The sequence below is a fragment of the Gambusia affinis genome, linkage group LG01, assembly GCF_019740435.1.
Source record: "Gambusia affinis linkage group LG01, SWU_Gaff_1.0, whole genome shotgun sequence".
Lineage (NCBI taxonomy): Eukaryota > Metazoa > Chordata > Actinopteri > Cyprinodontiformes > Poeciliidae > Gambusia > Gambusia affinis.
The window spans coordinates 39,274,211-39,296,541 of NC_057868.1; the positions used below are offsets into that span (position 1 = coordinate 39,274,211).

The following is a 22,331-nucleotide window of genomic DNA, read 5'->3' on the forward strand; positions in this document are numbered from 1 at the left end:
TACTTTCAGGCGACTGTGGGTGCATAGAAGCTCATATTTATAGACTCAAAATAAAAAGCATGCGGCTCTAATAACATGCACTCTCACAGGTTAGTGAAACATTTAAACAGGCAGGAAAACTAACTTGTCTGAGAGGTTGTACATCTATGATGCAGCATCAGCAGGACTTAAAGATCAGCATGAAGATTCCTGCATGTGGAAGACAGATGGAGGTTATTAATAAAAACATGAGGAGCATACAGAAGAGTTTGTCTGTCTGGGAAAATGCCTCCATCTCCATCCATCATGTTTACAGAACTTTGCGTAGGCCTTCGTTCATCAGAAAAGATTTTGAAGTTGGAAGAAAGTTCTAGACATTATTAAAAACATTATTACGTCGTTACTGAAGCATTTTCTGCTAAATACAAACTGATCTTTGCAGATAGGACCAATGTATCCACCTACATTAGCCGCGTTGGCCTCCTGGTCTCCGTGTGGAATATTCCTGGTACCCCAGATCTTGGTTGCAGTGGCGTTTGCTCTGTGCATTGTGGGTAACTTCCGGAGAAGCATTTATTCTGTGAATGAGATCAATGCGGCCTCTCTTCTCTTGATGCATGGACTCATTCAGGTAACCTCTGACGCCAGGAAGTCCTTCTCTGCTTCAACTGGATCCACAGGGCCTCATCTGGAGCAGGAAGTGCCCACTTTCCTTCATCTCCAGCTTTTCATTTTGACCTTCACACGCCACCAGGAAGTGTTCTTTCTGCCCAAACTAGATCTATAGAGCAACTGCAAGTTATGATGGGAGACAGGAAGAGCCCTCTCTGTTGGATGGATGGAGCCATTCTTATTTCCTTCAAAAATCCGGCCAACTATTGTGTTGAGGGGGTAATTCTTCCTCATTGTTGGTAAATGAGTCCGGCAGCCGCTGCATCACTCGCTGAAATCACAATATCAGCCGACACGTTCTGCAGTGAAGTCACTTCGGCTGATGCCAGATTGTCTGAGGGGCAGAACACTACTGCGTCCATCTGGACCATCCAGGGTTGCACAGCATTCATCAGTGAACAAGTCTGCTTGAAAATGGATCTTTATGTATGGCTGGGCCCACTGAGACCGGCTCTGGTTAGGGGCCCAATAGTAGGTTCATGGACCACAAGCCTCTGGAGGATCCTCCACCTTGAGGCTCCAGCAGCTTCAAATAACTGTTTGCTGCTTTGAAAGGGCATTTTAACAGCTGCTCTCTTGATCCCATGAATTTGTCTAACAGAAACCTTCCTCATTATGTCTTTATCTGTACAAACCATCTTTGTTCTGAATCAGACACAAATCTCTTCACAGTACGATAACACTTCAGTTTTTGTTAAATATTGAATGTTTTCATACCTTGTCATATGTAACTACACTATCTGATGATTTTTGTCAGCAGAGATTCTTTCTCTTTTTCATATTGCTTGAAACCTGTGGCCTGCTTAATAATGTGGAACATCCTTCTGAAGTAGATTTCTTTTAATTGAGCTCACCAGACAAATTAATCAATCCAGCTCTCCGAAAGTAATTACAGTGATTCAAAGAGCCTTGACATACAATACCATCTATAAATTTAATAGCACAACAAAAAAATGTATCTTTATGACACTTAAATCCAATTTGCATAATAATTTAGAACACAGTGTATAATATTTTAATGTCATTGAAGGTGAGAAATTGTTCCCAGTAAACTTACCTGGTTACATAAAGGTTAAATAAATAAAAAATAAAAACATAACTACTCAAGAAGATGTACTTAAAAAGACAGTAACAGCAGGTAAAAATACATATATTGGTTCTGCACCTTATTAAAGCAAATCTGCTGCAGGTGGAAGGTCTGGCCCTTTTTTATAGCGATGCACCAGGTTTTCTGTCCAATCACCAATTTTTAAAAAGCTTGACCTGACGATTCCTCATTATGTCAGAAAAGTTGCTAAATATAGCAGCAAACACTGCTATTCCCACTGAAACACGGCTGTTTTTTACTAGGAATACAGATGCATGAAAATGTGTTAAAAAATGAGTGAAATGCAATCACAGAGGGGAAAGGAACAAATAATGATCAGCAGAAAAGTGAAGAAGGGATGAGACAAAGAGGAGGATCAGATTCTGTGCTGCAAAGACAACAATAATGAAAACAAATGAAAATGAGGAAGAGTTGGCAGAAAAGATTTCAGGGAAACTGAGTAATAAAGCAATGAAACTGAGTATGAAAGATATGACAACACAAAGAAGTGAAATTATAGACAGCAGAGAGGATAGAAGTGAAAGAAGTTTTCTGGAGCAAACAAACATTCTGGTAGAGTCTGACAGGCTGGCAGTCGGTAATGTTACTGGAGAGCTTTGGCCTGAGGAGAGTTCAGCTGCAAAAAGAAACTTTATTCACTCATCTCAACTCCAGAGAGGCTGAAATCTGGATGAGGACAGAGGGAAAGTTACAAGCAGGCGGCGCTGTGAGTGGTTTAGATTACATGGAGCATATAGAAATATGAAAGATTTCCATCCATTTCTGCTTCTCACTGAAATCAGCATCTCTGCTATTTTACTTTGTTTTAGCTTTTGCCCCATAATGAGGTTTACTTTTAATCCATTGAATGTGTCGAGATTCTGTTTAGTCATATAAACAAATTAACATGGATTTTAAAAAGCAGTGAAGTAAAAACGAGAGCCAACCCCTTCACGCTCTCTATGACTTGCGTAAAAACATGTTTTTGAAAAACTTCAATTGAACATAATTGTGATGCTTTATTGCCCACTTAGTTAGAAACATTTTCTTGAAGCTCATTTTGATAATATATTTTCTTTTGAAATTGTTCAATTTGACATTTTGTGGAATGAAAGACAAAAAAGGAAAATGTATTAGAAAATAAAATAACTTAATACTGACATCTAGTGGAGGACGGGAGGAACACACAAGTCCAAAAACGGGCTTCCTTGATAGAAATAGCAGCATGTTAGCATGTTAGGAGAGACAATTTAGAAAATAAACATGCAAAAGCATCTGTAGATTTAAAACTATGTGGACTATAAAGTCATATATCAAAGTATTTCTGTTTGATCAAAGCAAAATTTCTCTTTATTTTATATGAGCAGTAAATTTACTGAATTTTCTTAGAATTATCTGTATAATCTAATATAAACTCAAAAGCTCCAATGATGTTTTTCCTCTTTTATGAAGCTCATTTTTTCTTTTTCATACACAGCTCAGTCTGCAGCGTTGGTTAAAATCCTGAGATGAACCCAGGACTTGGAGAGATAACCAGTTCTGTAGAGCAGGCGACAATGCTAACCAAGCTGAGTCTGTTCCTTTGATTTGTGGCTGTGAACTGACAGATACTTCTCATCCGGTACAGAAGTTTTATGATGAGGACAGCAGTCATGGTCTAAAAGATGGAGCACCTCTTTGTTGACACAACAGTGTTCAGCAGAGAGTCTCTCCTGAGCTCGAAGCATGATAGTGATGGAGGAAAGGTAACAGCTATGACAGAAAAACTGTTAACTCGCGGAATATTCCCTAAACATCTAATAAAATACGCCTAAAATTATTTACTTTAATAAAATTTGTCCATGTATTTACAAAAATTACATCACCTTTCCACAATTTTTCCCAAGGTAAAGCCAAGATTTAACACATTTTTTTTTTTAGGAATGATATTTATTTTTGTCTGCATAGGACTTGAAAAAAAGTTCTCCAGTTTCTTTTTTGCGTAACAGTGAATATCCTTATGTAAGGTACAATACCTACTTTTTTGCCAGCCCTTTTCATATTATATCTTTCATTTTAATATATTGTTTACAAATTTTTTAACTAAGTTATAAGGACTAGATTATGGTATTTAATATTTTCATTATATAAAAATAAAGTTACATTTTATAATATTTTAGTACTTTTACTACCAAATAATATAGATTTCACATACAATAACATGTTCACACTTTTTACATTTTATCACTATAATTTGTTTTATTCGTTTATGCCCCTCCTAAAAATGTGTAAATGTTTTATTCCAACATAAGAGGGAAAAAATGTTGAGACTATAGTTTCCAGATGAGTTTTGCTTCCATATGTTTTAATAAAAAGCCACAACCATATGTTGAAATCGGTTTGCTTATTTCTTACAAAGAAACCTTCCATTCACATAATGCTTTTTACGGAAATACAATTTTATTTTATTCACTGTGCTGGTAGTTATCTTTAGAAAACTGGAGAAGTTGGGTTTTGGTCTCCATGTACAAACTCCATTTCCCATCGTCCCTCGGTGTCACATCACAACAAACGAGCGAGCGAGAAACAGCAGCTGGGAGAGAAACCCGACAGACTGTGTGGAAAGAAGGACAGAAAAAGAGAGAGAGAGGGATTTTTTCCCCTCTTCTTACATGGAGCTTTTCGCCGCAGCAGAGCAGCTGAACTGACGAGGAAGAGTCCCCAGAAATGGCCAAAACGCAGGAAGTGGAGCGCATCGCCAAAAAGCTGGATAAAATGGTGCACAAGAAAAACACGGTAAGAGCACAAAGCAGTTGCTGCATCCGCGGAATGAGAGCAGCCATCAAGTGATGAGTCTACCTTTAACCGGAGAGGGAGGGAAGATTCTGGAAACGGGGACAGCGGCTTTTAACGCCGTTTATTCCTGGTCTGACAGAGAAAATGTTAAAGTTTCTGATAAAACAAGCCGAGTTTTCTGCCTTTTTTAAAGTGGTTTGCTAGTTCTGAATCTCGGCAGCCATTGGTCAGAAAGTTGTCATTTAAATAAACACACGCACCTGGAATTAGTTACGTCATCACTTCAGTTGGTTTACGGTTTTATTTTTCTTACCCTGAATTAATGAATCAACGTGTGTGTGGTTATTGTGTCACTGCGTTGATAATATTGCTTTAAAAGAGTCATGACTAAAAAAACCCAACAAAACCACAAACTACTTAATTAAAATGATCAAATTAATGTTTATTAATTATTAAATTAATGTTCATTTCATTTATTGAAACATGTTTGGCCCTATAAAGTTGCTTAAAGCTAATGCTATCCGTTAAATGACTAACTTCAGGTTGCAGCTGCATTCAGTGTCTCCATTCATTTGGCTCAGACACAGAAGAAAACGGGATCAGCCATATTGTGCTCTCATGAACCTTTTTAAAAACTGTACTGTAATCAAAATATTTGATTGTTTTATTCACCAGCAAGAAGAGCTCATGTGGGTAAATAAATCCAATATTGCTAAAACTGCATAGAATAGTAGAAGTAGAAATATTAAAAAAATTATTTGGTGTAAATATGTTCTGTGTTTGGATAGAAAGCTGGTTATTCAGCTTGGTAAGTTGGTGTTATATTTAGAGGCTAAGATCTGAACCTAAAGCTTTCTTCCTTTGAAGGACGGCGCTCTTGATTTACTGAGGGAACTGAAGAACATGAAGATGTCTCTGGAAACTCTGCAGGTCAGTCTGACCTTCGTGTTTTCCTCCTCATTCTGCGTCTTTCTGATGCACTTTCATCATTAGCAGGCGTTGGCTGTAGGTCCCAGGATGGTATTTCAGGATGTTTAGAGCTTCTTTTACCATCTTTCTGTCTACTCTCATGGTCAACAGACAAACCAGGGCAAGTTAGTAGTTTTTTGTAGCATGTTATCTACTTGTCAGACAGTTTTTTGCAAGATGTAACAATATGATCGATGACTTACCTGAAATTCTTGTGAAATGGGATATATTCTCTGATGTCTTCTATAACAAAAGGAAAGGATTATTTTGTTGGGGTTTTGTGATAATTTTTTGATTCTCTCGAACGTCTGAATTCAGTCAACCAGAGTTGGGATGTCGGTGAACGCGGTGAGGAAGCAGAGTTCAGATGAGGAAGTTCAGACTCTGGCCAAAACTCTCATCAAGTCCTGGAAGAAACTCCTGGGTGAGCGCCGCCTCTCTGTGGACTAGTCAGTAACTAGTCAGCAACTAACTAGTTCACACATGAACGGTGATCCACCGGTTAGTTTTCCCTCCAAGTTAGTGTTCAACGCATCATTTCTCAGACTCACAGTTGTTTTGTTTTTCTGATTCAAATAGTTTTAGCTTTGAATCTTCAAAATTCACTTGAAGAAATGTTATTCTTGTGTTCATGTTGATGTGTGTGTGTGTGTTTTCTGTCTGTAGATGGCGCAGAAGGGAAGCCTGATGAGAAGAAGAAGGAAGGCTCTCTGGTGAGGTCAACGTCTACCTCCAAGGACTCCGGCTCCACTGAGAAGAGGTTCTGACCAGCATGATGCTGCCTTTGGTTACAGTTATTCAGAGTTACTGTCTGTGGTGAAGAAACTAAATGAGAGATTATATCTTATAGTTCTCTTAGTAGAGTCCTGAAAGTTGTCTCTGTTTCCTAGCAGCCATGTTTCATCTCATCCTCTCATTTCATAGCAGTGAGAAGTCTGTGGAGACCCCGACCACGCACCGGTTCACCTCGTTCCCCCCCGTCCCCGTCACTACGGACAACGTGCGGACCAAGAGTCGAGAGCTGCTGGTGGCGGCTCTGCAGACTGGAGGTGAGAACATCTTTAATCTGTGTTAAACCTCGACTTCAATCCCTTAGTTACTTGCTACGTTGCTTAATTTCTTGTTTCCTGCTCTCTTCCTAAATTGGTTAATTGGTTTTACTTGACCGCTCTCTAAAAAATTTTTTTGTCAGTCCCTGATGAAATAATAATAATAAAAAAAAACAAAAACACGTTGTGTGTTTCAGATGACTTCAAGGCCGTTGGAGTTGACTGTGAACATCTAGCAGCACAAATTGAGGAACATATCCTTCACATTTAATTCACATTATAGAACCAAAACTTTGAAGTTTTTCCTTTTTATTCAGTTATTTTCTAATTAAAAATGAGTGTTTATATGAGTGCCATGCAGGATGGTGCAGTTCTGACCGAGCTGAACATAAATCTGACCCAACATGTGATAAAAGGTAGTTTTTATCAATCAGGACTTTGATTAGACCACAGTAACATTTTGAATCTTTGGTTTTTTAAGCCACAATTAAAATTTTTTTAGTTAAGATGGAACCAGTGCTAAATCAAGGATGGTTCATCCTGTTTTGGGTGAATAATTCAGTTTGCAAGACGCTGTTATGTCTGCAACGACCACCAGGGGGCACAAGTGGAGAGTTCATAAGTAGAGTGACTCCTGATTTTCTGGAAAATCTTTTAAATGAAATCCTACATGCCGTGACTTTCTAATTGTGGAGTAATGATATTTAACTCACTACCTGAGACCTGTTGGGATGAGATTTGATGCTGAGACGGTTTCAGTTTCTGTCCTTATTAATATTCTGTTGACACATTTAAACAGTCCAGTAGGAAACTAAAAGAAATCCTTTGTTTTTATAGAAGTGTTTCACTTTCTGATGGTCAGTGTTGATAATTTTATTTAAACGTTTCTGAAGCATTTATTTTCTGAGCTTCCTTCCATTCAGAAATTGTACAGACCTACACCTAACATCTCAGCAGACCCCACACATTCTGGACACAGAGTTTAAACGCTGTAGACATCGTCCCCACTCCTTCTCACTGTAGATGTGTTTTAGTCCTTGACAGTGAACCGTCCTCACGGATATTTCAGGAGTTCAAATCCACAGACATGAAGTACAAGACGCGGCTGCGGAGCCGCATCTCCAACCTGAAGGACCAGAAGAACCCGGAGCTGAGACGCAACGTCCTGTGTGGGAGCATCACACCTGAACGCATCGCCTCCATGACGGCTGAGGTGAGTCCGGCAGACTGCAGACGCTGATGAGTTCAGTGTCAGGCGGTAACCGTGGGAGACAGCTGTTGTTGTGGGTGTGATTCCAGGAGATGGCGAGCGCAGAGCTGAAGCAGATCAGAGAGGCTCTGACCAAAGAGTCCATCAGAGAACACCAGCTGTCCAAGGTCGGCGGAACCGAGACGGACATGTTCATCTGCAGCAAGTGTCACGGCAAGAACTGCACGTACACACAGGTACGGAACCAGAGTCCGCCCTGGAGGAACCCCAGGCTGCGTTCTGCTTTCATCCATTGGTCCGGTTTGTTTCCAGGTCCAGACCCGCAGCGCCGACGAACCCATGACCACCTTCGTTCTGTGTAACGGCTGCGGCAACCGATGGAAGGTGAGGAGACGTTGGGTTTTCTCTTGTGGGTCTCGCCAACATCCTCTGAGGGCAGTTTGATGTTTTACCACAAGGTGGCAGCAGAGACTGCGCTCTCGTTTCTTCCTCTTCACTCACCTTCATGTTTCTCTCTTTCATCTTTCTCTTCATGTCCTCTGTTCTTGTTTTTTCCCCAGACTTTTTCCATTGTTTCCTCCACCCCCCCTTCCTCCTCCTTCTTCAGTTTCATCGACTCGTTCTTCTCCCTCCTGCTTACATCTCCCACCTCTTCACTTTCCCTTTCACCCTCCCCCTCAGGCTGTCCACCTTTCCCCTCCATATTAGTCCTTCCTTTCTTTTCCAGTCCTTCATCCCTCCCTTATTTAGCTGCTGGCTCTGGGTCGAGGTGAGCTGACTGATTTCACTCACTGATCCTCTGATAGAAATGATCAAAAATCAGATTTATAGGTATTGAAATAACCCACCAGCTGGATGTTAACATTATAGTTGGACAGTTTATCACTGTTTTTTTCGGTGCATCTCTTGAGAGGTTGAGACTGTAAAGGTTGAGTTTCACTTCTGAGTCTCAGAGCTTCACAGAACTTCTTCTGAGTGAAAATGTTTTAATTAGCTCAGCGTATTAAATCTGAGATAATCACTCCTAACCTGCAGGTTATCAGTGTTATTCTAGTTCTACCTGAATGTTCTTAGACAACATGGAGAGTTTTCTGCAAGAAAACCAACATTTCTCAACATTTTCTATTACAAAATAAAGGCAAAAACATTAAGGAAATGTAATAACCACATTAAATGAATGTGTATTTGAAAGATTTCTATTCAGTGTCTGACATTTGCTACGTTATCACAAACTTCAGCACACAGTGAACCTCCAATAAAATCTGCAACTACCTGAGACTTTTTCTCAAAACTCTTAGAACAGCCTGTTTGAATGGTTCAAACACCAAATATAGTTTATATAAATATATATATATATATAACTGTCTTAGCAGTTTGAAGAAAATTAAAAATTTTCTTGAAAACTTTGGTAATTTGAGTTCCAAAAGTTGTACATTTTGAGACTCAGAAATTGAGAAGTGACTGAAATGGAAGCTGGTTGGCAGTAATATTAGTCATTTTAGTCATTTAAAAAAAAAATTTTCTCTGGTTTTATTGCATTTTGGAGAAACTTGAACTGCACCAACTTGTAGGTGACGCTGCAAGCTGAACATTTTCCACCTGTAACCCCGACAGGCGAACTCTAATCACCCCGTCTTCTCTTTCTCTTCACAGTTCTGCTGAACACGTGTGTGTGTGTGTGTGTGTGTGTGTGTGTGTGTATATTATTGAGTAAAGAAACAAAGTCAGTAAATAATTAAATTTGAATTTGCAAAATATTTTTTATTTTGTAGTTTCTTTTTTATAAATATAAGACTAACAGTTGTAATATACTAAGATGAAAATATGGAGAAGTTTCTGTTTGATTAGTTTTGTATGGAGCGAGCTTTAAGCACATTTACAGTTAGGCCTGGTAAAAGTGGTGATGATGATGATGATGCCTTTCTTTGCCTTGTTTTCCTGCCACGTATTTTTCTTCTCGCACTTACATTAAAGTTGCTCTTGGATTAACATCCAGCCCCTGATCTATTTTCTTTATTTGTTTGCTTTTATTGAAAGAGTAAAATTCAATGAAGTGTTGGTCCATTTAACCAGTGGAATCCTGTTCCTTCCCAGTTAATCAGATGAATCGATTATTGAAATAATTGTCAACTAATTAATTGATCAAATACTAATAATTAACTGGAGTCGGCCTCCAATAAGGCCATGAGATTAAAGAACATAAGGCAGAGCAATAATTAAGCCAAAACTGTACAAATGTGTATAAATTTTGTGTTGGCTTCACCTGGTTCAAATTATTTTTTTAAAAATCTCCTATTAAGCAACTTTTGCCTCAGTTTTGGTTAATCCAAATTCTGGTTTTGTTTTTAGCTCCAGGTGCATCCTTTGCTACAAATGATCAGGCATTGACTAAAGTAATTCTGTTATTTCATTTTAGGACATAAAATGTTTTCTGACTTTAAAAAAAAAATCTATTTTCATGCATTTCTAGTGTGAAATAAGCTTAACTCATTAAATAATAAGTCTCCAGAACATCCCTGGGGTTTTATGTCCAATTAAATGTCAGAATAATCAGTTGCTAAAATAATTGTTAGTTGCAGTTCTAGAGTAGGAAAATATATGCAATGTTGACCTTCAAAGCAATACTAATATCGGATATCAATATTGTCCCAGATTTTTGTATCATTGCATTTCTACGTCTTTGCAGAAATGAAAACTTTTCAGACATTTTAAACAGAGAGCCAATGTGTGGATGTGGTGGATAATAATATATATAAGTTAAAGACCAAGTAAGGATCAAAATTCTAATAAACTGATTGAATTTTTTTTTTAAAGGCTGCAAGAGCTGCTCTATGCAGGTGTCAGAATATTACCAGTCCTTCAGAGGATACTGACTGACTGTAAAAGAGAAAATATTCAAGTCACAGTTTAAATAAATCACGCTTCCAGGCGAAAGCCCCGTGACGCTGACCGTTCCTCTCAGTGATGGCGGCGGTGGCGAGCGTGTTGACAGAGGAGATGAGAAGTGGTGAGAAAGCCGAGCGCAGAAAGTTCCTGCAGTGTTTGTTGTGGAAACAGCACTGAGCTCTTCCCATACATGAGCATGAGAGGAGGAGGCGGAGGGAGGTGATGAGACTCTTCAGGCTCTGGGCTCTGATGTTCCACCTTCTGCTCGCCATCTTCTGCCTGGATGGAAACGCGGCCGACGGCACGCAGTGGACGACACAAACCGACCCACAGCAACTGTTGGGCTGTTAAAGAACGGCTCGAAATGAAGAAACTCACAAATGAAGGTCACTTTTCCAACCATGTCAGAAGTCGAGTGGCAGCTGAATGATGCTAATCCTTGTTTCTGGTAATAACTGGCAATACGTTTTCCCATCCGCCTCTGCTGACCCTCCACAGGGTTCAACAGGTACGGAAAACAAACGCTGTCAAACTTTTCCATGGCATCAAACAGCTTCAACTTATTCTTAGCTTATTACATTTGTTTAGCATACATGCTGCCTCATTACTGCTGATTAAAGTTGGTAATAAGTTCTGGGGTGGAAAATTAGATCAGATCTTGACTGAATCATATCAAGCATTTTGTCAGTTCGCTCCCAAAATAAGAAACAAACTGGATTCCTTTAATTTAGCAAGGAAAACAGAAAAACCATTTGAAGTGTTGAATCTACAATCCCGTTCCTATAAATCACATATGTCAGAGTCAAGGCCCGCGGGCCACATCCGGCCCGCGAGAAGATTTTTTACGGCCCCTGGGATGATCTTGATTTATTATTAGAACCGGCCCGCAGACCGCAGCAAGCCGGCACCCCGTCTGAAAAAAAATATCTTCCTTATTTGAACTGTAAGTAGTTCTTTAAATGTTCTGTGAGATGATGTACTTACCCATGTATCCATAACAACCGGAACTTTCAATATCCACCAAGTTATTGCCGAAATATACCGTCTATTAAACGAGTGCCCCCCGGATTAATTACACTCTCTGCAGCTCAGCTGCGAAGTTACCGTATTAACCCGATACTTGCTGGAAAGTGCAACGTCTCCCCTTTCAGAAACCGTTGGAACTTTTCCACTTAGCGCTACGTGTGGCGGAATTACGGTACTGCAAATTTAGATGTGTCGCCGGCGACACGTCCGGTCTAGAAGGGTTATTAGCACAGCAGTCATCAGCATAACTGTAAAATTAACTTTCAGATACCCATCAAAAATGGCAAAAAGGAAGGTGGACACTGAGAACCGGGGGTTTCAAACAAGGTTTAGAGTTTATATTTAGAGGTTTTACTCAGTTCAAGTTTAAAAGTTAAAGTTTAATATTTGTTTTCACTGCATATTACTTCTCCTTGATGAAAGTGTTGTTTTTGATTAATAGAGTTTTGCACTTTATTTTATTGTATTTCAATCCAATTATATTTTAAAAATATTTCAGTTGTGTCTGTTGAAAATTAAAGATTACTGACAGAGCCATAAGAAAATATTGCTTTATTTATCTGATCATATTGGAATATATTTGTTAGGTTTTCAGTAGGTTCAATTAGGTTTACTAGACTATATGCGTCATTTAAAAAAATTTCAATGAACATTCGATCAGTCCGGCCCTCGGCTTGTAGCTAAATTTTTTATTTGGCCCTCCGTCTATTTGACTTTGACACCCCTGCTATAAATCAATCCAACCACTTTAGTTGTTTACTTGAAACAGTTCATGCTCAATTTATTGTTGAGTAGGTCAAAGAAAAGTAGTTTTTGAAATATTATTTTACACGGTGTGTACTTTTAAGCTGATGCTTTTGGCCCACATAACAAAAAGTCCTGCTTTAGAGGCTGTAATAACAGGTTATTAACTGTTCATAAAGTTAATCTTACTGCAAAGTGGCAGATAAATATCTCAGTGAAGGTAACTGATATTTTTTCTAAACGGTAGAGCAGTTGAGAAAAGGCTTCACAGATTTGAAAACATAAATCCTTACAGCCACTCAATGAAATGACTGAACAGATCAGCCAGTTGCGTTAATAAACCACTAGAGGGCCCATATTGCATCCCTGTGTGGTTTTGAAACCAACCGCTCTGGATTTCCTCCTCCATAACTCGATGAATTTCAACTGTGAAAATCGACTGTTGCTGCTGATGACATCATTTCTTATCCTGTCCAATCAGAATCCTACCGTTTCCCCTTTTCCTTTTCAGCCATCTTTCTGTCAAAGATCACCAGCTGTCACTTTTTTTCTCCATCCACTTCACGCCTGACCTGCTGATTCCGATTCTGTCCCATACCGATTTTTTGTGTCGCTAAATATAGTAACACAGTCGCTAAATTGACAAAAGTGAGTTGACTAAACAGTGCATGGCGGACCAAATGGAGATGGTGGCGGGTTTTCAGACCTTTGTAGAGGCAGATAAGATCGTTTTGACATCAGTATCAGCCCACAGGTTGTATTTTGTATTTTCCAGGTCACAGGTTCACAGTCAAGTACAATATGTTACCGTCAGTGGTTTTAAAAGGCTCCACATATCAAATATGACTTAAACAAAATTTGACACCTTAAAATTGGGTATCTGTCTCTTTAAGAACCTCCTGCTCTTTCCAGCACCACAGCTTTTTACAGCCATTCATTCATGGTCTTAGGTGCGGTGGTTAAACTAGCTGTTAGGCACCCCAAATGGTTGCTATGGGAGATTAAAGGATTTGTCAAACATGAGGGAATCATATTATAACATGGTGTATAAAAGTTGGTTTTAAAACACTCTGTTCCTTTAACTCATCCACCTTCTGTACCTGCGCTCCTCCAGGACCTCTGCTAATGAGCTCAGATGATCCGTTCAGTTTGCATGAGCAGAAATTAAACTTTAGCTTTTATAGATATCAGCTGCAAAGTTTTTACTACTTGTTGAAGAAAAACAAAATCTGCCTCAGGCATTTTGATGTCTTATCCAGCCATTTTGCTGCTCCTCCATACATGCATGCATGACGTTTGGACATTTGTGTATGTGTGACACACACTTGAGAAATCCCAAACAATAGCAGCTCAAGTTACAGTGAACTGTGGGAAAGAAAACAGGCACAGAAGCTGCAAAATGACAGTTTGATAGGTTGTGTGAAAGAAGGTATGTGCTGGTTTCCTTCAGGAGCGCGGTGTTAGCACTATAAACACTGCTAACTCTTCTCAGTTCAGGTTCACTTTCACTACAAACACGACTCACTAAAGTGTCACCTCAGGAAATGGACTGCAGCGTTTCTTTGCTGGAAATCTCAGAGACCGGTTTTAGATTTGCTTCTGGCCTAATTCATCTTGTCAGAACTGGCAAAGTGAATTTAAGCTGGTGGCTTCCTGGAAAGCAGCCATCTTTAACGCAATCAACACAGGTTTAATAGGGTTGCGTTTGGGGACGCTGGGAATTTTAGTTATTCTTTCCTAAAAAGGTTTTTGTTCATTGGAGGAAACAGTAGCACCAGGAGAGAATGCTTACATGCACAAGGAGAGCCTGCAAACCCAGAAACTTCTCGCTCCAAAGCAACATTTTTACCAACAGCGCCACCATGGCAACAGCAAAATCACCAAAAATACCTGAAAAAGAATATCCACATTAAATCAACCGCTGCTCTTTAATCCAGTAGAACATGGCTTCCAAATGTTTTATCATGTGGGACAAAATTGTTGAGTCAAAAATACTCATGGGCCAATAAGACAAATAAAGTTGCCCAATTTTTTTTACATTTAAATTGACTTTGCATGTTTGCTTTACTAAAATAATGGCATCCTGTTTTCATATTCTTTTAGGCTCAGTTAAACAAATTTATTTCAAGATTTGAGTCACTTTCTATCAAAACTGAAGAATGAAGTCGTGTCTACTTGTATTGCAAACTTCATTTAAAAAAAAGAAATCTCATGAAGAACTTTTCTGGACAGGTTTTAGAGTGATGTCCAGGCCGTTTCCACACTTATCCGTTTGGATCAGATGATGTTGCTTTGTTCAGTGATGTTGTGCTTTAAAAACGCAATGAATTCATCCTTTCCTTGAAAAAGCCGTAGTAAAAACTGAGAAGGAATCTGACTCCTCCGGTATTAGCATGACCAGTAAAAACCAAAATGTCTTCTTCGTTGGAGACCAGAGTATTTTATGTTTGTTCTAAATAATCGGATTGAAATGTTTCTGGTTTATTAAAAACACCAACGCAGAACAAATGACACAGCTATTCACTGGATGCTCAAGGGTTTCTGTTTATATATGTACAATTAAAATCACAGTTTTAACAAAATATAAAATAAATAACATTAACAATACTAAGGTAAATGCATTCTGAGTGGCCAACCTGGTAAAAGACTCAGATAGCTCTTTTTTTAATATTTAAATGGTCTGTCTGCCGCTACAGGCATCTACAAACATTTGTTCTCCTCACACTACATTTCCCAAGAAGCACCGGGGTTATGCATACCGTCTCATACAATAGTTACCTTGTTTTCATCTCTGTATGTTTTTATCAGCTATTTTTCATGAAGTTTTTTTTTTTTTTTTGCTCCTGGGATGTTTTTTCCCACCCCTCTTTCTGAACTGACCAACCACAGATCAGCCCTGCGGCCTCCGGCAGCCAATCAGGAGCAGGCGTGCAAGTTGGCATCAGACAGTGGTGTGGTCAAAGGTGAGAGGTTACAGAGGTCAGCAGCAGCAGTGCCCAGGTAGGCCACCCTGGTGTGTGTGTGTGTGTGTGTATGAATGTTTGAATTACTATGCTTACTGGGACTGTTCTGAAATGTACGTTTTGATTTTTTTGGATATTTTTAAAGTGCAAAACATTGAATCATCCTTGTTTGTTATTGGCTAATTAGATCTACAGAGGGTTATTGTTCACATATGTGAGATTTTTAGGCTGCAGTAATGTTATCCACCAAAGGTTGCACAATAAACTGGCAACTTTTCTAGAAAAGATGTGGATCCTCAGCTTGACAGAAAACAAAACAAAACAAAATTTTCTTTAATATAAATGCAACTAAATTTAGACAGGAAGATGTTATTCATTGAGGCCACCATGCTGAATTTTGAGACCAGGTTTGGAAAGAAATTAGACTTTAAGTTGTTTTCATGAGACTATTTGTTCTCAGTGTTTAAGTTGTCACTGCAACACTAAATAAGCAAATCATTATTATCTTACAAACCTGCCATAATAACAGGCTGCAGAAAGATTTAGCCTCCATGTCCAAACGTTTTGTCACATTGACCAAAATCATCAAGTCAGAATCACTTGAGTCAAAAAAATATAGAATTTATAAAACAATTTAAAATCATAAATTATTTTATGACCTTTTTTCCTGCTCAACAATAATCTAAACGAACAATAAATAAAGAAAACTTCCAATTTTTAGTTTTTCAGCTTCACTGGGACAAAAACAGGATTTTAGTCTTAGATCAATTTTGCCATATTTAGAGAAGCTTAATCAATTAGCTAAAAGCAGATTTACATAACCAAGTCACTACATAAATGTGTTCCTATTTCCCATAAAGTCAAAAAATACAAAAAGATGAATATTTTCTATTTCATCAATGGTTTTCCCCTCATTAGAAGATTTTAATTTATTTCTAATAATTTTTCCCTAATTCAAAACAAAAAGTCTCAATTTGCATCAACAACCTGCACAAGTTAGCAGCCAAATTAATGTCATTTTTGAATTATATTTGGGGGCCACACCAAATCAGCCCAGGCCTCAGGCCACGCTTTGGACACCTCTGCTCCATGTCAGATATTTTCATGGTTACCAGATGGACTGAAAAGCTCATTAGTTAATGTGCAAAGTTAGGATTCATAAAAAAAATAAAACAAGAAAAGATTATGTCAACACTAATCATAACCACATGTGATCAAACTTTTGATCATATATGGGCTGAATTAATCAATAAAGCTTAAAAACTGAGGCTTTCTTTAAAAACCAGCTTCAAGCTGAACTCTGCTGCTCCTGAACACCGTTCAGGAAGTTGGTTTTGGTCTTGTGAGGAATATGAGTCAAGCGGTCATCTGCTGCCTTCGCTTCCATTTTAATGGTAACACACACACACACACACACACACAGCTCCAGCAGGAAAACCTGAGTAAAGAGACCGACTGTCCCTGAGAGGGAAACAGGAAACGCTCAGAGCAGACTTCTGTTTTCCTCCTCTTTAACTCCTCAGGGTTTTCTTCATCACTGGGAATTATTTAGTGAATTAACTTATGATTTCTGAACAATCCCTGTATGCAGAGTGACTCAAATATGATCAGTGTGTGACTGGACTCCAGTGTTTTATTGCGGTGTGTGTGTGTGTGTTGGGTGGAGATCAATACAGTCTCAGAGGAACTCTCCTCTGCTTGCAAAAAATAATATCATTCAGGTGAGGGACTCAGTAGGAGAAATAAAATGAAAAAAAAATATATATATATATAATAAAATTGTTTCATAGAGTTTTCTCTTAAAAAATAGACTTGTCGTCTTTTTGTAAATCAGTAGTTGGAAGGAATGTCGTCCTTCCTTCATCCGTTTGTTTATGACAGGTGGGAAACGATTGATCCAGAAAACTTTGTGGGTTTTTTGTTTTAGTGGGAGATGGAGCGAGCACCCTGTTTTTCCAGTTGGACGGAGGAAAAACAGAAAGAACGGGGGAATGATTCAGCATCCGTCTTTTCCTTTCAGCGTTCCGTCCTTTGTCAGGAAGAGGCGACTGCAGGTTGAAAGTCTGGGACGTCCTCCTCTGATTGGCTCGTTGCGGCGAATCCACCAAAGGTTCCTGGCACAGACGAACGGTTTTCCTCTTGAAATGCATCAGACTCTCAAAGTAGTCAAGTACATCTCCACATAACAGTAGATCCTAACTCATAAATACTTAAATATCCAGGAACGCGTCCTTCTCCGGTTGTTTACTGCTGAGGTGGAGAGCAGAAAAAAAAAAGAAAAGAAAACAAAGAGGAAGAAACTAAATCTGCCTTCATGGATGGGCTTGACCTGTAAACACGAGTGAGGATCATTGAACTTGAATATTTCTGGCAATAAATGTTAACTGATTCTACTTTCCTTCACTTGGATGTGCAGAACATTTATTCAAATTAATTTCAAATTTCAAGGCCTGAAAAAGACCTGAAGCTGATGGTGGAAAAGAGAAGGTGAGGTCGTCTTGGCAGTGATTCAAAGAAAACGTGATTTGAACAGAGGAGTGTGTGACAGAGGAGGTGAAACGCTCCTGTCCGCGGAACACGAGGCAGCATGGAGGCGGACGAGGGGCTCCGGGAGGGAGGACTAGGACTCTGAGGAGGTGCGGGACCCGCCCAGAACCAGGGTCTTGTAGATGTTGGAGGAGAGGAATCGTGGGTAGGAGTCCCTGTGCATCAGCGTGTAGATCTGCAGCTGGGCGTCTTCAAACGTGTGAGGCGTGGGGTCCTGCATCTTCCTGTTGATCACCTCTCGAACCCGGGCATCCAGGCTAACCTTCAGTTCAGAGCAAACAGGAGACAAAGACGACAAAAGATGTTATTAAAGATCGTACAAAAAAACAAACATCTGTTCCAAACAATTTACAGTAATAAGATGAGAAAAACATCTGATTGTTTAATATTGCACTGACCGTATCCACCAAATGTGTTTTGCCCACATGCTGACATGTTCTGCATGTGAACAGAAAGTGTTCTCTCAGCTCTGCATGTTTTACTGTTAGCTTAAACCCACCACTACTTGAAACTGACTTTAAATTGTTTAAAATGCCTGTTTTGGTTTATAAAACACCAAATATACCTTAACATGTTCAGTGGAAACCGTCTACAACTGAAGCTAATATCTACCGTCTTCATCTCAGCTCTTGGGCTACAGCCAATCAACAGCAAGGAACATTAATGGGGCTCCTGGATTGGCTGCTTTGCCAGAACCGGCCAATAGAAAGTCAAGCAGCATTGAAAGTCAAGCAGCATTGAGCTTCAGCTTCCAAAACTGCTTTCTTAAAAAAATATTTTAGATTTAAAAAAAAAAAAAAAAAAAAAAAAAAAAAAACTTCTTCATGTCCCTGTTTTCATGCAGCAACAGTTGACCCTATAGGCTGACATTTTGTGCTCACTCAGATGTTTTATCATTAATCAGCTCTCAGAGGCAGAAGTACAGCGAGAAGCCCTGAAACACACACACACACACGCACGCACGCACACACACACACACACACACACACACACAAGCCCTCTAGGCAGCACCAGATATTTATAGAAAGACAAGCTTTCTCTTATGCTTTCCCTCTGCTCTTATTTAGGGAAGACTATGTGTCCCTCTAACACACACACACACACACACACACACACACACCCACGCACACAACCCACAAATAGCGAGATAGGCATCGTACCAAGGTCAGATGTGCAGACAGCCTGGCATGCATCTTCTGTGCCAAACTCGCATGGCTGGATGTCTCTCTATTTTAGTGTGTGTTGGTATGTGTGTGTGTGTGGGCGTGTTGGTGTGTGTGTGTGTGGGCGTATTGGTATGTGTGTGTGTGTGTGTGTGTGTGTGGGCGTGTGTGCGTGTTGCTGTGTGTGGGCGTGTTGGTGCGTGTCTATAAAAACGTTTTAGTGCCTGAAGGTGATGAGAGCAGCAATTTATAGCTTCCTGTAAACACACTGTACAAACACACGTGGTGGCATACATGTACACACGGACATGTCAACACATTGTGACGAGCCGGGGACGGAACCAGACAAGAGAACCCCCGGGCTCTCACACACACACACACGCATTATGTGTCTATATTCATAAGGACTATGCATTTACTTCCATTCATTTTTTAGTTATTTCTAAAATCTAACTTTGACCCTTACCATAAAACACAAGTTCTTCTGATGGGCCCCAGGCTTTGGGCCCCATAAGGCCTTATGTGTCCTCAAAATATTGAGTTTGTTGGAAAAATGGGCCTTACAAGTTAAGAAACACAGTACAAATGTGTTGAAGTGAAGAAAGCCACCCTCCTCCCCTGAACAGGAGGGACGTCTCTTCATCCAACAACCAATAATCACTGGGTCAATCAGCACAGAGCGCACTGAGCATGTGCAGAACATCTGGCACATCAAAGCCTGGACGTGTGCAGCAGCAGAGTGTTTCAGGAGTTCCTATTACTGCCGTTCAGTTTGGTGACACACTAACAACGTTGTTTCAGGTAGTCAGAAGAAACTTTACCTCTTTTGGCGATAATATAGAAATATAGTCTTCGTAGATGGACCGAGCTTTTTCTTCTATGGCACTCTTGTTGATTTCTTGTTTGAGGTCTTCGCATGCCAGCCAGAACAACATGTTCTCCTCGCTGTACTCGGTCCGCAGGAACTCCCGGAAAACGTTCCGACCTGCGGGGTTCCTCATCAGCTTGTCGAACGACTGAGACCACATCCGGATCTCCTCCACCGAGGGCTTGGGACTGTGGGACGAAGAGTGGAAAATATCTGTTTGTTTTGGTTTAAATAGATTTTTTTTTTTTTTTAAGAAAAGTAATGTTTTTGGTACCGCAGGGAGTCTTTGCGAAATACAATGAGGTCATGGAATTACGGGTTAAAAGAACAAGACAGAGGGAGAAATTAGAAACAATTAAAACTCATATTGTGTCATTAGCAGCTGCACTTTCAACACTTTATCAAGACAAACAACTTGACTTCCACATCCACAGAAAGAATATTCAGATTCTGTGTCTAGATTTATGCATATTAAGAAAAATAAAAGGAAATTGTACAGATAATAGCTGCCCTGCAGTTTGATGGAGATTATCATCTAAGTGTTGGAGGTCCAAATGGAAATTTATCAGATATTTACCTGCAGCGCCACAAATCTGTCAAATTTGGGTTCCAATGATTTGTTTGTTATTTTTTAGTCCTCAGTGATTATGCAACAAAACAAGAGTTATATGCATAAGACTGAAGTAATGGTACATTCTCTCACCCTCCAAAGAAGACTTAGAGAAAATCTAAAGAATGAAGATTTTCATAATTTTGGGATTATTTATATCATAATTCAATAGAAACTACAATAAGGTGAAAGAAGAAGAGACGCCCTCATTAAAATGTTAATTACTGATGTTAGATATTCTCATGTTTATTCTGCTTTATAAATGACTTACTGAACTTTTTTATTATTTGCCATGATAAAAACATTCATAGAAACTAATAATTGTTTTGTCTGTTTTCTTGTTTTTCTATAAATGTTGCAGGATTTATATCCTTGAACTTGTTCCATGTCTATGTTTTGGAGTCAGAAGTAAAAAAGATTTGAGAATCACAGTTTCTTAGTCATTCTAGCGCAGCTAAACGTCTTTACTAACATTTACTGATACATTAGTGAGCGTCAACGCCTAAAATGCTCATTCAGAACCAGAGCTGGATTACAGGAAGTCATGTGTTGGCAAAGCAGCAGAAACTCAGTTTTTCAACTTCTTCTAAAATTGAGAAGTTCTGTATTTTTTTTTTGTTCTTCAAAACTACAAAAACTCCCATTGATGCTTTTCCACGGTGTCATGCAAAAAAAGAAAAAAAGAAAAAAAAGTGAGTTGAACAAATTCAGTTTTTATATGTGATCAGATCTCACCAGGTTTCAAGTTTGGTTTCTATCTTGGTGTCCTGTGATATTCTCTTCCTCCTTCTCTTCCGTCTCTCCTCTTCATTCCTGACGGTGAGACTAACATGATAAAACGGCTTTCAGGCAGGAAACACACACGCACACGCCAATCCAACCACAGCTTACATAGATGTTAATGCTTTTAGAACTATACACACACGTACAGTCACACACAACGTTGTCGTTATCCCTTTTAATGACAGCATCAGCCACAGTTATGTTAACTGCAGTAGTTACAAGTGTCTTTACTCTCACTGTGTGTGTCTGTGTGTAATTGAGAGTGAGCTATAAATAATTTGTGCACCTTTGGGAACTACTGAGCCATAATCACTGCATGGCTACTGTCTGACTGCTGGATCAAATGTTCATCAACTATTTGTCTACGAAATGTTCACTATCCACTCAAACAAAACCGATGCTTTTCCAACCTGTGTGCCAGTTCAGTGCTTGGCTCAGAGGCTAAACGACAGCTCAGTAAATAATGAGTGAATAGTGAGTGTTAAAGTTCATGATGCTTTCACATGATCTCAGCTAGCTGCTTGTGTTTGCTGTGTATGCTAATGTTAGCACTGCTCGTGTTGTGATCAATATGAGCTCAGTATGCTGTGCAACTATATGAGACAATGGGTTATGTTTGGGTTATGGGTTATGTTTACATGGTATCTTAAAGCTATGCTGATGAATCTGTATAAACATAAAACATCAGCTTCACTCTGCTTCCCAATCTCAAGCAAATAGGTTGTAATTTACATTAGCTGTTTTTCTACTAGGGTTCATTTACGATGCGAAGGGAGAGAGAAAAAATAAAAGAGCAAACCAAAAACCAGAGCCTCCTGCAGATAACATCTCTATTATAGTTCATGTCACCGAACAACCATTTCAGTCAACTTGACTTCCTTTCCGTAAGTTTCTGATGCCAGTAGAGATTAAAGCAGATGAAGACCAGATGAAATCATCTCAAGAAAGGACTCAGGAAACCATCGCTGTTTTCTAGACAGATATTGCAACCATGTTGTAA

General features: G+C 39.3%; 2 protein-coding genes and 1 long non-coding RNA gene across 13 annotated transcripts in view; 1 reads left to right on the forward strand and 2 right to left on the reverse strand.

Annotated features, from left to right (window-relative positions):
• Positions 1–4,065: 4,065 nt before the first annotated feature.
• On the reverse strand, positions 4,066–5,201 carry LOC122835775. Its single transcript, XR_006371356.1, has 2 exons — positions 4,577–5,201; positions 4,066–4,483 (listed from the first exon to the last, which is right to left on the reverse strand). It is a non-coding gene; the product is annotated as an uncharacterized LOC122835775 (long non-coding RNA).
• On the forward strand, positions 4,376–15,364 carry tcea2 (transcription elongation factor A (SII), 2). Of its 3 annotated transcripts, none has more exons than XM_044125005.1 (10): positions 4,376–4,513; positions 5,381–5,443; positions 5,801–5,906; positions 6,149–6,242; positions 6,407–6,531; positions 6,729–6,785; positions 7,590–7,744; positions 7,831–7,977; positions 8,054–8,125; positions 15,287–15,364. In XM_044125005.1, the coding sequence occupies exons 1-10, from the start codon at positions 4,445–4,447 to the stop codon at positions 15,362–15,364; spliced, it is 966 nt and encodes a 321-aa protein (XP_043980940.1). In that variant the 5' UTR covers positions 4,376–4,444. The 3 variants fall into 3 exon arrangements, with proteins under 3 accessions (XP_043980940.1, XP_043980924.1, XP_043980931.1); XM_044124989.1 differs by lacking the exon at positions 15,287–15,364 and adding an exon at positions 9,395–9,744; XM_044124996.1 differs by lacking the exon at positions 15,287–15,364 and adding an exon at positions 9,395–9,744 and having other exon boundaries at positions 6,410–6,531.
• The window catches only part of rgs19 (regulator of G protein signaling 19), a 28,142-nt gene continuing 20,736 nt past the window's right edge, over positions 14,926–22,331 (reverse strand). For 7 of the 9 annotated variants that reach the window (XM_044125017.1, XM_044125042.1, XM_044125084.1 and 4 more), the window contains 3 exons: positions 21,284–21,373; positions 19,892–20,126; positions 14,926–18,169 (listed from right to left, as the gene is read on the reverse strand). In XM_044125017.1, the coding sequence (XP_043980952.1) occupies positions 17,981–18,169; positions 19,892–20,126; positions 21,284–21,373 (514 nt within the window). In that variant the 3' untranslated portion in view covers positions 14,926–17,980. The remainder of the gene's footprint in view (positions 18,170–19,891; positions 20,127–21,283; positions 21,374–22,331) is intronic. The other 2 variants (XM_044125026.1, XM_044125068.1) reach the window with 1 other exon arrangement.